Here is an 18,292-nt window from a genome sequence, read left to right as displayed (position 1 = left end):
AATAATAAAGAAAATCCTACTAAATCCTTCTAATAATGCACTCCAGGGACCAGACCTGAACAGATGGGTCATAGGAGCTTGGTTTAAGCAAGTAAAAGCTGATGACCTTGGGCTATCTGGGAATCATGATAGAGATATTTATCAAAATAGGGTTCTACTTTTTGTTAAATATAGTTTGATTTCTGTAATTGTCTATTATTAAAGAAAAGAAAAGTTAGACTTGTTAAAACAACTTCAGAAAGTATTCAAGTTCCCACTTGCAGTTTCTACTTAAAGGAGAGGGTAGGAACCATCCAAAGAGAATCCCAGAAAAAAGCAAGAGTTTAGAAAACCTCATAAGTATTTTCCTACATTTTCATTTGGAGACTTCCTGGTCCTTGGTTTTACTCTGTCTTTCTAACTGATTGATGAGAACGCAGCTCTTCCTTTTTGGAATGATACGCTAATACCAAACGCATGTCTAATTCTCACTAGCTCTCAGCCCCTTAAGATGATTTGTCCCAGTCCAGGACGTTCACTATGTGAGGTGTATGAGGTGAGTTATTACTGAAATCATGTTTAACCTAATTCAGATTCATTTTTAAGTGAAGTTTAGCAATGACTCCAACTCCAACTCCAATAGTATTGCTGTTTTTAGTTCACACCTTTTAAATTTATTTATTTAATTAATTTACTTATTAGAGTGAAAGGAAGAGAATGGGTTCACCAGGGCCTCCAGCCACTGCAAATGAACTCCAGATGCGTGTGCCACTTTGCATCTAGCTTAGGTCAGTACTGGAAAATCAAACCTGGATCTTTAATCGTCACACACAAGCACCTTAACGGCTAAGCCATCTTGCCAGGCCAGTTTACACGTTTTAGATCTGCTGTCATTAGTCATGCTGTGGTTCCTTCAGCAACACTGGTGTGCTTGCACTTCTGGTAATTGGTTCTGGTAATGTGCTTTCATAATGCGTCCATTCTTACGTGGAAATTTTATGCTTGCCTTGTTCTGTTTCCCTTCCAGGGCCCTAATTCGGTCATGATCGTCCTAGTCATGCTGCTGAACATCGGCTTGGCCATTCTTTTTGTTCACTTTTTAACTTGATTGGAATTAGGAAAGGTAAGAATAGCCTTAATTTCTCTACAAAATTACAGTAACATTCTTTTCTCATTGTTCAGATTTATATTTTTTTAATAATGACATATTGTCCTTTAATTTTGGCTATGCCTGAATGTGATTCAACATAGTTACTTAATGCTATAACTTTTTGACCCTTCAGTGAAGTCATGTCAACTAGTGGTGTTAGCCCACAGTTCTGCCGTGGTGTCCTCAGCCCTTTAAACGGCATCCCCAGTCAGACTCACACAGGCAAGGAGGCTTGGAATTAGGATGGGATCGCAAGAGAGATGAAACTTGGAAAATTCAGCCAGAGGAGCTGTTCAGTTCCCCCAGGAATGCTTGGTGGCTTTGGGGTCCTCTGGGAGCTGAAGCATACAGCCATGTTGGAGAGCAAAACTTAATAATAATTCTTTTTTAAAATCTGCTGAAGCAGCCCCATCCGGCGACGTTCTTGGCATTGGCTCCTCCATCTGTCCTAGCAGAGTGTGACTAAACTGGAAATGTATGGACCTGCAATTTTTTTTTTTTTTTTTTTTTTTTTTTTTGATGGAAGTCAACAGCTGCCTTACTATTTTACCATCTGACGTTTTTAGTAGGGAGCTGGGGAAACGACTACCCGAGGAATGCAGTCGGAGGATTGTGTTGCTGTGGCCGTGGTTCCAACATTCACTCCTATCTCATTAGAAGAAATAGGTAGCAGCGTCACTCAGCAGTCCTGTGCCATGACCTGCTGCCTTAACTTCTCCTGGAATGTTCTGGGAAAGAACGTTTAGTTTGCTCATGCACGACTCCGCTCATTTTTGCTGTTTACTTAAATATGTTGTGTAGTAATCTTCCACCTGTAGCCCTGGCCAGACGAAGACACTCAGGTTGCTCGCAAGAAAAAGAAACAACAAAAGATAGTAAATATGTGTTTATTTTGGTCGCAGTACATCATTTCCCATGTCTTTTATTCTTCCTAAACCTACAAGAAGCTACCTTTAAAATATAGCAATCTGAAGACATTATGCCTTCCTAATAATTTAATTTTAGATATCTTTAACATTACTGAGACAAATTATGCACTCTGGAGGTGCTAAAGTTTAAAAGCAGAAAGACAACAGAATCCGAAGAAATGTAGTCAAAATGTTGCATGGATTGCAGTAATCAGTGTTTAAAGGATTCAGTTTCATGGCTGACGTACTTTACAACCAAATAAAATCTTGTCAGTGGCCATGTTAATTCCCATGAAAAGTTAAGCAAGATGCTATTAATAACTGTTCTTGTCTTTCTTTTTTCCCAACTTAAATTTTTGTTGAGTACATTCAGGTAAAGCATAAATCTTTGTTAAATCATTGCTTCTCAATATTCTGCCTTTCATGTGTTTCAAACTCCTTTTGTAATTTTATTCCAAAGTTTAAAGATTTAAAAGATTTTATTTTAAATACTTGTCTTTTGCAGTACTTTGTTTTGACACATTGATTTTTGCCATTTTATAATTTATCCTTTATTACACAGAAGCATGCTTACTTAGAGAAACTATATGGCCTTTATAAAGTAATTATTTAAAAAGAAATCAGAAGAAGAATGGTATGTTTTAGGTGTCATGAAGACATGCCATTGTGAAGGGGGCACGCTTCCTAAATTATGTCTATAATTTGCATGGTTTAATCAGATTCTTTTTACCTTATTAGCTAGCTTTTTAATGCAGACGAGACAGTTCACGTAATTCCCTCATTAGCACAGGTGTGGACTGCATGCATTGTCACCTGCAGGGTAGTAACCCAGTGGTGTTTTTGCAGGAGTACAATGTGTTGAGAATCCTAGGTGTGACCAATCTGGAATAAAGAAGAAGGCAAAAAGAGAGGAAATGAAAAGTTAAAACTTGTATATTTATTTTTTACATTTTGCTTTGACTTTTGAATTTAGGAAGTATGTTTTTGCCCAAGAACAAACGTTTGAGTTCTCATGTCAGTCTCAGCATTCTTACCGCTTCTTCCTACTCCCATAGCTCCTTAAGCCGGGAAAGCTGATTTTTTTTAAGAAAATAAGATATTTAATCTTACTAAGTGTTTATTTAAAACATGTAATGCTTTGGAAACAATGGGTAACAGATAACTAAAGGATATGTTTATAAAGTAAGCATGTTGGTTCCATTTATAAATATATATATGATTTATAAGCTTTTTTAAAACAAAGCTCAAATTGTTGGTATTTTTCTAAAATGTGAACAGCTGTATTTTACATGAAGGCTCTTTCTAATGGGTTGTTATACTGTACCCTACATTTTGGACAGCACATGAAGTCTGCCAATGTACTTAATAAAACATGACTTTGTTTATTTAACGTTTCTTGCTGTGAAAAAGAACTCCCTACCCGTGAGTTCCTTTATTTATAATCCTTGAAACCAAAATGTATAATGTACAGTTTTCACAACTGTATCTGCTCTAATAAAAAAGTTGGTTATTAATAAAGTTGGAGGTGTGTTTCCTTGTGAGTAAATTACTGTCTGGGGTGTGTGGAATGTCAGTGGTGACGGTGTTTAAAAAAAAGAGAGAAATCTGTTAAAGTGGAAATGGGCAATACTATTCTACTATTTCTACCTATCTTTTATCCTAGAATTTTCAAATTCTGCAAAGTAAAATTCATTAGTATGTATAGTTTCTTCGTTATTTAAATCAATTCCTCATCCAAGATCATAATTCTATTCTGTAAGGAAAAGTCAGAAGTAAAGTAAATCTCCCTCCTGCATGGATACTTTCCAGTTAAAATGTTTAACTATTATGCCCCAAATAAATTAATATACTGCTATGGCCCTTACTGTCTTGGTGTACCCCTAGAAGGTCAGGAGCACTGGCAAATTGAGTGAAGAACTTATAATCCCAGCACTGGGAATGGGGAGACACTAGAACTTAACAGCCACAGTGCCCCTTTCAAAGCCCTTTTTGGTGGTGGCGATGCTGGCAGAACATTCAGGCAAGCTGCCTATGAGGTACAACAAAGGCCAGCACTGCTTCCCAGGGAGCTGCCAAGGTACTTTCAGATCTCCAAGTTTATCACCCCTGCTTAGGGCTTAGCTATTGAAGACCCTCCCCATATATATAATGCGCAATTATCGCATCTAGGTTTTAGCAGATTTGTCATCTGGGGCAGTCAGTCTCCTACTCAATCCTACAAGAAGAGATTACAGGGAACTCACAGGGTGCTAGAAAGATTACCAATTCTGGTGTCATGTCCAAACCGCATATGAGGGTCACAGCCAAAGTGGAGGTAACACCTATGCAATTGGGGAATCTGGCAAATGTTCTACATGCCCTTTTAATGCAATAACCATTGCTTGAGTCATGGCAAGCAGACTTCCCAGGAAGATATCCAGTGCTATTTGCAGCTCTCCTTCCATGCCTGGAAAGTTGTGTACTCTCTTCTTTCCAACCTAATAGGTGGCTATAGATGTGGCATTTCTTCCATTAAGTTTAACAGTTTATCAGACTGTTGAACTATCTGTCTCAGGTTTGAGAATCACTTGTGTACAACACTTACCTCAACCCAAAGCTACTGAAAAGTACTTCCATGTTCTGGAATAGCTCTAATAGAGATCGGGTGTACATTAGTGAGAGAATATACAAATATTTAAAATACAGTAGATGCCAGTGAATGCTTAAGTATGGGTGCCGTTCTTCTGTGGTCTTGACTGATTGGGTATCCTTCCCTCATGCCTCTGATTTTCTCATCTGGCAAATGAGTATAGTCATAGCACTTGCTTCACAGGGTAGTTGTGAGGATGAAATGTGTTTGTTTGTATATTTGTGTGTTTTCAGGTGTAGGTGGGTATGCATGCATATGGAGGTCAAAGGACAACCTAAGGTGCCATCTACCTTTTTTGAACATGATCTCTACTGGCAAAGGATCTCACCAAGTACACTAGACTAGCTTACCAGCAAGTCCCAGGGAACCGCCTGTTTCTACCTACCCAGTGCTTGGATTACAAGCATGCACCACCACACCTGTGGGATTTTTATGTGGGATCTTGGGATTGAGCTCACATCCTAATGTTTGCTTTACCAGTTGAGCTATTTTCACAGCCCAAAATGACCTATTTTAAGTGCTCAGTTCAGTACCTGGCATGGAACTCTTGGTACATGTTAGTTTTTACTAAGTAGAAGAACTAGGAAAGAAGCATGACCACATCCACATCCCCATTAATGTCTCAAGCACACACAAAAATACAGTGAGAGCCCAGGCTAGAAGCCTGTTTACAAAGGTGAATTAATCATACTCAGTTCTGTGATGTTCTTTCTCAGTAATGCTATGTCAGCCTCTCTCCCTGAAAGTTAATGGTCACACCAACAATTCCTGTCCTGATGCTCACATGCATTTTCCAGAGCAGGCGAGTAAGAGCTAGTTTCCTTAGGAAAAAACCTCCCTATCAGTGCCTCATTGAATTCTTATAAGAAAATGATGCTGATGAACAACTTTCCCAGGATCCCAGATGGATATACTATACTAGCAAATGCCAAAAAGTTGAAAAGTCTGTATTGGAGTCCTAAATTGACTAAATCTTGTGCTTTAAAAAAAAATATTTTGGGCTGAAGAAATGGCTTAGTGGTTAATGTGCTTGCCTACAAAGCCAAAGGACCCAGGTTTGATTCCCCAGGACCCACATAAGCCAGATGCACAAGGGGGTGCATGCATCTGGAGTTCATTTGCAGTGGCCAGAGGCCCTGGCATGCCCATTTCTCCCTCTCTCTCTCCCTCTCTCCTCTCAAAGCCAATGCTTCTCTACTTCCCTACCTATTTCTCTCTCTCAAATAAAGAAAAATTTTAAAAAATTTAAAATTTATTTATTTATTTGCAAGTAGAGAGAGAGAGAGAATGGGCATACTGGGGCCTCTAGCCACTGCAGACAAACTCCAGATGTATGTGCCACTTTGTGCATCTGGCTATACGTGAGTATTGGTGAACTGAACTCAGGTTGTTAGGTTTTGCAGGCAAGCACTTTAACTGCTGAATCATTTCTCCAGTCCTCTTGTGCTTTTTGTTGTTGTGGTTGTTCATTTATTTATTTGAGAGCAACTGACACCAAGAGAAAGAGGCAGATACAGAAAGAGAGAGAATGGGTGCGCCAGGGCCTCCAGCCACTGTAAATGAACTCCAGACACGTGCTCCCCCTTGTGCATCTGGCTAATATGGGTGCTGAGGAATCGAGCCTCAAACCGGGGTCCTTTGCTTCACAGGCAAGCATTTAACTGCTAAGCCATCTCTCCAGCCCTCTTGTGTTTTTATTCATACTGGCTTACATTATTTTATACTGTCAACCATCATCCACAAAAAAAGTGCAAAGTGCCATGAAGTCCAAGTTAGCATACATCTACTGTCTACTGTAAGCTCCATAATGCTTCTGAACTTATGTGACTCAAGCAGAACCTATTAAAAGTTATGAATAAAATGTGTTTACAGTGACAGTTACATGTAAGGTACTGTGTATATGTATATACTTGAACTTTACAAAACACTAGGTAAAACTAATAGCTTTAGCATTTAAATGATGTCTTAGTGTTTTGAAGTAAGAGACATGGTATAAGTGATCTTGGCACATGGGCTTGATTTCATAAACAACATAGAAATTGCACCTTAGTGCCTAGAAGACCTAAAGAAGTTTATACCAGTTTTCTGATATCCCAGTACAGTATATCTCAATATCATAAAACTTCCTTGACATTGTCTTGCATACAGGTCAGATTTAGATAAACTAGTAGTGGAGTTGACATAAGGTAAAGGTCTGCAATTTATTCCACTGATATGATAAGATTGTGCGCTTACTTTGTAAGGCACATATTCATCCTTGAGAAGAACACAGACAGGAATCAAGCAACAAGGTAATAATGTCCACAATGCAAGTCTTTCCTGTCCTCTGTCAGCCCAGGCAAACTTGTTAGTAAAATATCAAGAACAATATCCAGTTCAATAGCATTCATGATGCTACTTACTTCAGGGAAAGCAATGGGGGCTTGTCTTAAGACTCTGTCCCATCTTTGTCATTTATGTTACACAGTAGGAAGAACCCACCCAAGGTATCATCACCCTGTGCAATAAAAGATACACAGGAAAGACAGACCAAAGGTCATCTAATTTTCTCATCAGTATGTTTTGACAAAGGTGTCTAAGTGTCCCATGACTTTTCCCCCAGTCTTTCCTTTTGTTTGATTTCCTTCCATTAGATATTTGTACATAGGGCTGGAGAGATGACTCAGTGGTTAAAGGTGCTTGCTTGCAAGGCCTGAGGGTCCAGTTTCAATTCCCCTGTACCCATGTAAAACCAAATACACAGAGGCTCATGTGTCTGGAGTTTGTTTGCAGAGGCCCTAGTTTGCAAAATGCCCATACACTCCCCTCCCCTTTCGCTTCTCTCTCAAATATTTGAAAGAATTTATGTATGCAGAAATATCTACCCATATTTTTTGATAATCACATCCAATTATTCTTTTTATAAAACAGTAATCTAAAATATCCCAGCAGACCATATTTCTATTGGTTTGTTCAGTCTGGCAACACAGTTTACTACCTGTTTTTTTGTTTTGCCATCCTAATGAACACCTGTTACAAAGGAAGCACTCCAGCTTTCTTGCTGCCCTGCCCACGTTTCAGGAATTTTGTCACTGCCATGTGCTCTGCACAGTAATGCCCAGTCTCCTGCATTGTACCTAACCACAGTCCGTCTGTATCTTCCAGGTTGGCAGCAGGCTTCCATGCACAATGTAGTTTGACAAACAGGTCAGATTAATGAGGACGTAGCTTTGACAGAGATAAAAAGCCCTGAATTCAAGCAAACCCACATTCACTTTCTTAGATGCTATGATTAGGAAACCAACCATACATTCCTTTCAAGGCTTCCCCATATTCACCAAGTTCTCCAGCCCCAACCTGCCCATGTCATTCTGAAAACTCTAAAGATTGTTTTGGTGTCTATGAATGGGAACCATAATACCCATTTTTACAGAAGTCAAAATGTATCATAGTTACTGACACACAACAGACATCATGTATGCTACAGCCTACTACAACACATACCGTTTTAAGCAGTTTTGACTTATTCTGACAGCAAACATTTACTGCATACTTAATTCATGCTGCTTTCAATTCCCAGAAATGCAGTTCTACCAGCCCATGTCATTAAGCATAAGATCCTCCTTGAAGGAATATACACTTTGTAGAATACTTGTCTTTGATACAAATAAGCATTAAACTATTTTTTTAATCCCCAAAGCAAGTGGCAATTAAAATTCAAAGCATGAGTCTCATAAGAAGCTAGGGAACATTTGATAATACAGTAGAATCATTAAATACTCTATAAGTACACCTATTCATTGATGTCAGTTACAAGCACTGTATGGTAAAAGGATACAGTTACCATATGTAAGAAAAGAGCCAGAGTGAGGCCTGCTCAAGGCTGTACAGATGAACTCCAGGTACATAGGGCCTCAGGATCATTTCTGATAAGGAGAAACATGTTAATAAGCCTAGCTATTAAGTTTAATTGCTGTGGTAATGAACACAGGCAAGTGACTCTAGCTTTAAATAAAATTAAAGTAGATTTAATCACAACTACTAGCAAGGCAAAATATTGAGTTAGATCTTTGCATGTTGAGTAGGAGGTGAACAATAGTTTATAAGTTTTGCCATGAGTATGTATAAACAGAAAAAAGATAAGACTAATCCTTATCAGTATAGACAACCAGATATATTATCTGAAATCCTATATTTAGCTACAGTTGTGGTTTTCTTTGATAAGTAACAGGAAATAACTCTGCTTGAAAATGTCTCATTCCTTTTTTTTTTATTGACAACTTCCATAATTGTAGACAATAAATCATGGAAATTCCCTCCCGTCACTTTCCCCTTTGAAACTCCACTCTACATTATACCCCTTCCCCCTCTCAATCAGTCTTTTTTATTTTGATGTCATGATCTTTTCTTCCTATTATGATGTCCTGTGTAGGTAGTATCAGGCACTGCGAGGTCATAGATAGCCAGGCCATTTTGTGTCTGGAGGAGCTTGTTGTAAGGAGTCCTACGCTTCCTTTGGCTCTTACATTCTTCCCGCCACCTCTTCCACAATGGCCTTGGAAGGTGTAATAGAGATGTTTCGGTGCTGAGCACTCCTCTGTCACTTCTTCTCAGTACTATGGTGCCTTCTGAGTCATCCCAAGGTCACTGTCATCTGAAAAGAGAAGCTTCTCTCCCAAAAGTGAGAGTAGCATTAATATACAGGTATGAACATTAAGAGAAGTACTTACGGGGCAGTTTGATAAACATAGTATATGCATTCAGACAGACAGCAGCAGATGTTACACCCCTAGGGCTCATGACTACCCCTATTTTAGGTTTTCAGTATCAGGGATATATTCACTCTTTTAAACTGTATTTGTGCGTGTTCTTGTGTATGCATGTTTGTGAGTGTGGGCACACATGTGCCACGAAGAGTGTGCGTAGGTCAGAGGACAGCTTTCATGCTGGTCCTTGCTCTTCGCCTTACTGAGGCAGGCTCTGCTGCTGTTCTTCACTGCTCACCAGCACCGAGCCTCCTAACCGCTGCTTCCCGTCTCACTCAACGTGCTGAGGTTACAGAAGCCACAGCCGACCCAGACATCCAGCTTTGTACGTGGGGTCTGGAGATGGGACTTTTATGTGGGGTCTGGAGACTGAGGAGCGAGGACTTGATCTCCTCAGCACCCTCATTATTTTTTTCAAGGCAGGGTCTCACTCTAGCTCAGGCTGGCCTGGAATTCACTGTGTAGTCTCAGGATGGCCTCAAACTCATGGTGATCCTCCTACCTCTGCCTCCCGAGTGCTGGAACTAAAGGTATGAGTCACCATGCCCAGCTCACCCTCAGTATTTTTAAAGAAAATCTGACAGATAAAAATCACCTCCAAACAGCAGCTCTGGGTTGAGGGAGGGACTCTGTCTCAACAAAGTATAGGGCTAAACAATAGGGAAGGGCACCTGAAGGTCTCTGGCCTCCCCTTGTGTGGCATATGTGCATCTGCACACACAGTGTGCATGCTTCACACACACAGTTGTGCTCACACCTCCTGAGACTTTAAAATGGCTTTTATATTGTTCAAACACACACACATACATTTTATCTTTCACGAAATTTGATTTGATATTGACCATAGCAGGAAGGATATTTTTATTTCTGTGGCTTTCAGACTTGAACAAGCTAGAGAATTATGTGTAGGTGAAAATGTCAGTTTCTAATGAATCTGAGAATTTCTATTTTTTTTTTTTTGAGTGGTACTAGGTATTGAGCCCTTATCCTTTCATATGCTAAGCAATGTAGCTAAGCAAGCTACATTACCAGTGCTATTTTTATTTTGAGACAGAGTCTTACTAAGCTACCCTGGCTCACCTTGAACTCATTTTATCTCCTAGGCAGGCTTGAATTTGTGATCCTCCTGCCTCAGTTTCCCAAGTGGCTGGCAATACAGTCCTGTACAATCAAGCCTGGATTGGGAATTTACTTTTTTTTTTTTTTTTTCGAGATAGGGTCTCACTCTAGCCTAGGCTGACCTGGAATTCACTATGGAGTCTCAGGGTGGCCTCGAACTCATGGTGATCCTCCTACCTCTGCCTCCCGAGTGATGGGATTAAAGGCTTGCACCACCACGCCCGGCAAGGGAATTTACATTTCTAATCTGCTCCCAGGTGATGCTAATGATGCTGGCCAGGAGATACACTCAAGTAATCTTCAAGGTTTCAAGAAACCTCTGCTGTATTTAACCAGCATAAGTATTAACTGCCAATTACTTTCAAGGACCTTTGCTTGGTTGTGTGTATAATATAGGAAATAGAAGAAAGAAGAGTGAAAAAGAATATGCAGCTAACAACAGCAGAGCAACTTATAATGTGTATTTAATGCTTACAGTAACTCAGTAAGCTAGGAAATGCTTTCTATTTGCATATAAAGACAGCCAGGTGCGGAGAGGTAGAGAGGTCTGCTTCAGAAAACACAGCTGCTCAGTAATAGCCACAACTCTTCACTAGGTATCATAGATGTCCTTCCTGTAAATCTTGGGGAGCCTGGACCCTGGCCTTTGGCCGCCAGTTGGTTAAAACAAAAGGCACACTTACTGAATAGCCCTCTACTATCATCAGATGGGTAAGCAAGAAGGTTGAGTCCAGGCAGTTCTCACATTCACCATCCTACACACAACTCCCTCTGTCTATCTGTGTAGATTTTCTCCTCTAGTTTTGAATGTTAAGTTGATGTTAACAAAGATTATGGTGTCTTCATGAACAAATTCCATCACGTCCTGCTGACCTTCCTTAGTGACCACCAGCCTAGAGGAGGAAGCCAGAATGTCAGAGAAAGGCAGACACTGGCAGGAAGCAAGGCAGCTTTTAGGAAAACATCCTGCTCCTTATTTCTTGTCTCCAGATGGGAGTAGGACTTAGGAAATCAGTTGTTCAAAGAGCAGAGACAAGCTCCCTATCTGCGTCAAAGCATTAGCTCCCAGTCCTGAGATTTTCCACAAATAGACATCGGCAAAAGCACAAAAGAGAAAACACACAGGGTCGAGTAGACATGACAAGATACTGACTAGTAGCAAAGGAAATACAAAATAAAATACAATGACATTATTAAAATCTGCACTTGGAGCTAGGGAGGTAGCTCTATCAGTAAAGCGTACCGACTGTGGTGGCATCCACGTGTAATTGCAGCCTTGGAAAGGAAGTTTCCTGGGGCCCACTAGCCAACTATTCTAGCCTAATTAGTGAGCTCCAGGCTAAAGAAAGACCCTGTTTCTAAAAAAATGTGACTTTCTGGATAAAGCACTTGCCAGGCAAGCATGTGAGCCTGAGTGTGAGTCTCCAGAACCACGTAAAACTGGACGCAACAGTGAGCATCTGTAGTCCCAGCATGCCTATGTCAAGATGAGAGGCAGAGACGGGAGAATCTTCCAGAAGCTCATGGGCCCGCTGGTCTGAAAGACACAGCGGTGAGCGCAGGAAGTGCCTCTCACAAGATGGAAGGCGAAGACCTACACACAAGACTGTCCTCTGACTTCTACGCGTGGCACACATGTGTCCGCCCTCACACACAAAGATGCACAGCATTCCTAAGGACTTGTACTCAGCATGTGCTTACCATGCTGATGACATTCTTGGCTGGAACAGAAAAGGGGGCTCTGAAGAGAACTAGATCTCAAATTTGCATCTTTACTGTCCAGGCTGGGAAGCTTTTCTTGGTCACTTTAGGCCGTGGGCAATTCTTTTCTCTCACTCACCTGGTCCTGATGGCACTCTCTAAAGCAGTCAGCTGGTTTTCTCTCTCTACCCTGAGACTTTGCTCCTTGCGGAAAGAAATTCTGTCCTTTCTACCTCAAACAATGCCCAATATATATATAGTTGGTGAAATTAATGTTAATGAGCTAAAGAATACATTAAAAAACTTGGCTTCTCAGGCTGCTGTAAGATAGCTATTTCCCACAGCATTCTGTGAGGACCTGACTCTCCTGCTGATCTTTCATTGTCAATGTCATGGTGCTACATGGAAGGGAGCGTGATGACTCATGAAAGAGAAAGACATTCTGAACATGTGTACAAAGCTGTTGGGAGCTATCACTCATTTCCACTTTCCATTGGTGTGCCAAGTATCATTCTTATATCTAAGGCCAGCAGACCATCCACCTTGGTGACAACAATTATTTCTCTGCACCTTGCAAAGGTCCACCATGATCAGGGGAGTGGCTGGCAGGATGAATGCTAGCAGCTTACTTCAGCAGTGACAGACCCTGATTCCTTACCTGCCTTAGGGTGGCAACTGTGAGGTAAAGAGAAATAGGCTGACTATGGTGGCACAGAGGAAATAGAACTCAATGAGCAGTGGTTGACCTATAGTGAAGAGTAAGAGAAAAGTAGGATTCAAAGATGGCATTGGTGGGCGGGGGGGGGGGGGGGTATGCTGGAGAGATGGCTTAATGGTTAAGTACTTGCCTGTGAAGCCCAAGGACACTGGTTTCGAGGCTTGATTCCCCAGGACACATGTAAGCCAGATGCACAAGGTGGTGCATGCATCTGGAGTTTGTTTGCAATGGCTAGAGGCCCTAGTGTGCCCATTCTCTCTGTCTGCTTCTCTCTATTTCTCTCTACTTGAAAATATATACACACATAAGTAAAAATAAAAAGTTTTTTAAAAATAACCTTGGTGTTCCTTGCCATCAGGCAGAGGATTGGGGAGGGGCAGCAGCTAATCTCCATTGAGCAGGCCCCTTCCTGCCCCAGATGGAAGGGTCACTGCCATCCTCCCCGTACTTCCAGCTCGCGGTGCAACTGAGCCAACTCCTGAGCCAGAGAGAAATTTAAAATGTAACAACGTTGAAGTTCACCAATATTTTTAATTATCTTCTACTCAAAGAGGTCCTCCAATTTAGAGAATTTTTTTTTAAGTGGGAGTAGGGAAGAATGGAGGAAGAAAAAGTAGGCTTCTGTAAGACATGAAATACCAAAAAGGTCAAAATCTCCTTTCAGTTCTTTTATCTTCTAGAAGACAGAGCTATTACTTCCCCATCCTTGATGAAATCCACTGGTCCGTAGGCAAATGATAAATGACTGTGTAACCAAAATTAAGGTGCCAAAACCACAAAAGCTTCCAAATCTCCTGAGTGGCTGCTTGAGCTTCTTGCACAAGCATAAGGGCCTTAGGGGGCCTGAGACCACCAGAATTCAAATCTTCAGAACCCACATTAAACATCTGGGCATGGCCATGTGTGCCTTTAACTCTGGTCCTGTAGAGGAGTGGAGACCTAGGAATTGCTGGAAGCCTGTGAAAAAATGCCAAACTCAGGAATCAGTGAGAAACTTGGGATCAAGAATGATAAATGGACAAAAGAACAATGGTCCAGGACGCCCAACTTTCTACTCAGGCCACAGGCGAGTGCACCCCATCACAAGAGAGTACCACACCATACATTACTTTACCACCTCCATGAAGCTTGAGAACCATTATCAGGCAATCCTATTTATCTTTACCAGATATTTGCTTCCCCAGAATTTTATCCTAGGGCATGATCCTATGACCTGATTGTGGCCAGTGAACCTCAGCTGGGTTTTTACAGAAAAAAAAAAAAAGAAAAAAAAAGTTGCTTTTCTAGCAAAAATGGACAGGTATCAGAGAACCCAATGGTGTTGCGACATATTCATATTCTGTTTCTCTCCCTCCTCCTGTTTTTAATATAGATGTGATACCTTATGTTGTGGCAGTGATGGTATAAAACTAAGACCCAAGAAGGCAGGGGAAGCAGAAAGTTGAGAAAAGTCCATTATCTTTCATAACATTGTTGAATGTTTCATATTAAGTAACTAATAAATGCCATTGTGATCTAATCTAAAAATCCCCCTTTCAGAAAAACATTAGCTCCCATTAAAATGGTAAGAAGAACAAAATGATTTCAACTTTACGTACAAAGGAGATGAGGTACCATCAGTACCTCAGTGAAAAATAGGCCCATTTTCTAAACCAACTCATCTCTGTGCTTTAGAAATACAGCCTTGTAAAACATCACAGGCCCTGAGCAGACACCACATAAGTCTGACTCCTCCTTGAGCTTAACAAGTGTCCCTCCCCCACAGGCCCAGCTGCAGCAAGGGCAAGCTTTCAGTGCATGGCTATAGCCTCACCATATCAGGCTGTTACCATTCCCCAAGTGCTGGTGGCATGCTGGCCTATCATAAATGCTTTCTGATGTTTCCCACTTAATTTATTCTTTGCAATAAATAACTCCATGAAATAGTCATCACCATCCCAGATTTTACAAATTAAAAAAACAACAAATCAGACTCCACCGGGTGGCTCATATATCCAATGACCCCTCCACAGCCAGCCGTAAGAGGGCTAGAATTTGAAACCAGATCTATTTTTGAAGCTTGTGTCATAAGGTTTGTGAGAACGGACTTCCCAGTTTAACAGCATTACCAGCCACTGTCCCTCGGTGCTGTGACCATTGTTCACTCCAACACATTCTGCCTCCAGTGTGTCTCCAATGACCCCCTCTTTTCCATCCCCATTACCACCATGCTAACTCACCTCCTCAGTTGAAGAGCATAAGCGCAACCCAAATTGGACTCCCTTTCCCCCTCTCATCTACCCAAAACCATGTTGCTACCAGAACTTACCAGAGTCCAAAGGTAAATCTTTTTGAAAACAACTCTGAGCCTGCCACTCATTCAAAGGTACTCAGCAGCTTCTCTGCTCCTCATGAAATTAGAAAAAAAAAAATTGGGAGACAAACCCCCACATACTGTCAGGACCAGGTCTGACTCTGAGACAATGTTCTCAGTGTTTAAGGAAGAATGGCCACCCCACCCAATGGGTGCCAGGCCTTCTGCTGGGTCTTGCCTTTTCTACTGGCCAGAGCTTGGCCCTAAGGACTGCGCCAGAACAGAGCAGCAGTCTGAGAGCTCACTGGAAACTTGATTCTGTCAAACCACAAGCCAGCCAGGCAGCTCTGAGGGTCTGCCAGGCCTGCACTCTTCTGTCACTGGTGCCTAAGAGCATTCCTGGGGTCCCTGAGTTCAAGAAGCTGCCCACACTGAGGAAGGGCACTCCTGCAGACCTCACCATCCAAACAGTCAGGCTTCATGCAGATCCAGCCTCAGGCCGCTGTGCCAATACTGACAGTTCCAATGAAAGAGCCTCAGCTGTGCCGTCACTCCGAGTTCATAGAGCGAGGGTGCAGTGAAGAATAACTTTTCTCACATAATTCAAACTACAGCAACCAAGTCCCTGTGGAGTGGTCACCCCTCCTGGTTCTGATGTCACTCAGAAGCTGACCTCTTCATTCTGCACCTCTGTCGTCCTGTCAGGTGTGTGCTATTACTTTTATTTTTCTTCTTATGGCGCCCTATTTAAACCTGTTTCATTGTATTTTAACTTAATGAATATATTCATTTGTTTCACCATGGCAACCATTTCACTACGTGTCATGTTGTATACCTTAAATACACACATTTTTATAAGTAATATTTTTATATCCATGAAAAGTGGGCACACATGCAAGACCACTGTCTTAATCCCCAGCATTGAGGGAGGGGAAGGAAGAAGAGAAGAAGGAGAAAGAAAAGCAGCAGGAGGCAAATGGGCATAGGTTTACAAAACTTGAGACCGCTGAAGTGTCTTCAGGACCTGAGTCTCCTCTCCCCTCAACGCTGTGCTCGCCCTCGGTAGGTGCCCCTCTCCCCACCCACTGAGCATTTGGAAAATGCCTGCCTCCACTTCACAGTGCTCCCACATCCTACACACACACACACACACACACACACACACACACACACACACACCTTTGGCATAGCTGCCTACACATGTTCCTCCCAGACAAGAATGTTAAGGGAGTTGGTAGCTGAGGGACGAAGATGAGCCTCGCATCCTGTGAGAACGCAAGCAGGTTCTTGTGTTCCGCCCTCTCAACGCGCAGCAGTGCTGGTGGGCTGAGTCACATACACTCAGCTGCAGGCCAGAACCACGGGGCAATATCTCAGGTTGGGTTCTGGAAAGTGACTGGGGCTAATGGGCCTGCATCTAAGAACAGAAGAGGAGAGAGGCAGGTTTGGTGCAGGGTGCCTATGATGCAGCTCCAGAGAAAACATTAGCCAACCCTGTGGAGAACCAGCACGCCCAGCGCGCCTTCCCAGTGGGCTCAAAATGGGAGAGTGGTCCAGGCCTGGGAGCTGGCTAAGGCACCATCAGCTTGGGCATCGACCCTATCAATCCCAGGGAGTGGGAGGAGGTAGGGCCCTGCGTGAGGCTGCACTACTAACTGAGGCCACCCCCAGAGGCCTGGTAGCATGCCCCACAGCCAGGAAGTAAGGTTCGTAATTGGGTGGCTGCCAGCACCCACCACCCTGGACTTCGCACTGTGCTTGGTTCCGTTCAGCTAAATCCACTTCCTCTGGGAGGACCGCCCACCCCTGCACCTTCCCGGAGCCCCTCTAGCATCCCAACTCTGGCCTACGGCTCCACTTCCTGTGTACTGTACAGAGCCGAGCGCAAGCCAGTGCGGCTTCCCCGCCCCAAAGTCCGCAAGCCACAGTGTAGTATAAGGGAGAAAAGGTAAGCTCTGGGTTTAAATCCCCCACCCTCCCCCCCGAAGCCTTATTTTCTGGGGAAACATGCTGTTCAGACTTTCTCAGCCCCAAATGCCTCAACTATAAAATGACTCCTACCCTTGCCTCTCTCTGGGTTGCTTGTTCAACAACATGGCTATGCCCAGAAGCCCAAATGTCCCATTGCTCTTCACTTCATTATTCTTGTCCATGCAGTATCCACCCCTCTTTTGTGCACAATGCTGTTACAGAGGGTCACCCAGCTGAGAGCAAAGCTATAGGCCCTGAAATCTGGGTTCATCTGATGCCAAAGTGTAGGACCCAATGTTGTATCCCACCTGTGGAGCAAAACCACCTTCCAGCCGCATTTCCACAACATGCCTCTGCTTCACTGTCAATCTCTGCCCAGATATCAGTCAGAGCCAGCAGAAACAGCCCCTTCTCTGCCAACCACCCCTGACTGCCATTTAGAATGAAAAGCTCCTCCTTCTATATGCAAAGATACTATATTACTACTTCATAAAAGATCCTACACAATCCTCCTTTGGGTGTCTCTCTCTCCCTCCCTCCCTCTTGCTCTCTGAGTAGGTTGTGAACTCCCTGACAAAGGGGCAGTATGGTGTATCACTGTCCTCATAGCGTATATATCAGCATAAGGGGTTGTTGTTGTTGTTTTGAGGTAGTGTCTCACTCTAGCCCAGGCTGACCTGGAATTCACTATGGAGTCTCAAGCTGGCCTCAAACTTACAATGATCTTCCTACTGCTGCCTCCCAAGTGCTGGGATTAAAGGCGTGTGCCACCACACTGGGAAAGGGTTTCTTTTTTAAAATATGTATATAGAGAGAAATAAGCTGGGCATGGTAGGGCACTCAGGAGGCTGAGGTAGGAGGATCACTGTGAGTTTGAGGCCAGCCTAGGCTTGAGTGAGACTTGATCTCTAAATACCAAAAAATAAAATAAAAATATAAAGAAATAAGTACTCAATTATGTCTACTTAATTGAATTTCTTCAAAAACAAATAGTTCTTTAGTTTCTTCAGAAAACCCTCTTAAAAAGTATAATTTCATCCCCTTAAGAATTTATAAATTATTTTGTTAAAGTTTCTTCT

The 18,292-nt window shown here is 42.3% G+C and overlaps 1 protein-coding gene across 4 annotated transcripts in view; it reads left to right on the top strand.

Moving 5' to 3' along the window:
• Jph1 (junctophilin 1) overlaps window positions 1–3,569 on the top strand; it is an 86,742-nt gene extending 83,173 nt beyond the window's left edge. The window contains exons 5-6 of one of the 4 annotated variants that reach the window (XM_045144220.1): window positions 1,007–1,102; window positions 1,696–3,569. In XM_045144220.1, coding sequence (XP_045000155.1) covers window positions 1,007–1,087 — 81 coding nt within the window. In that variant the 3' untranslated portion in view covers window positions 1,088–1,102; window positions 1,696–3,569. Of the gene's footprint in view, window positions 1–1,006; window positions 1,103–1,262 lie in introns of all 4 variants that reach the window. The other 3 variants (XM_004660560.2, XM_045144221.1, XM_004660559.2) reach the window with 3 other exon arrangements.
• Window positions 3,570–18,292: the final 14,723 nt, after the last annotated feature.

This window comes from Jaculus jaculus, chromosome 2 (genome assembly GCF_020740685.1).
Source record: "Jaculus jaculus isolate mJacJac1 chromosome 2, mJacJac1.mat.Y.cur, whole genome shotgun sequence".
Classification (NCBI taxonomy): Eukaryota; Metazoa; Chordata; class Mammalia; order Rodentia; family Dipodidae; genus Jaculus; species Jaculus jaculus.
This window is presented reverse-complemented; position numbering and strand designations above follow the sequence as displayed.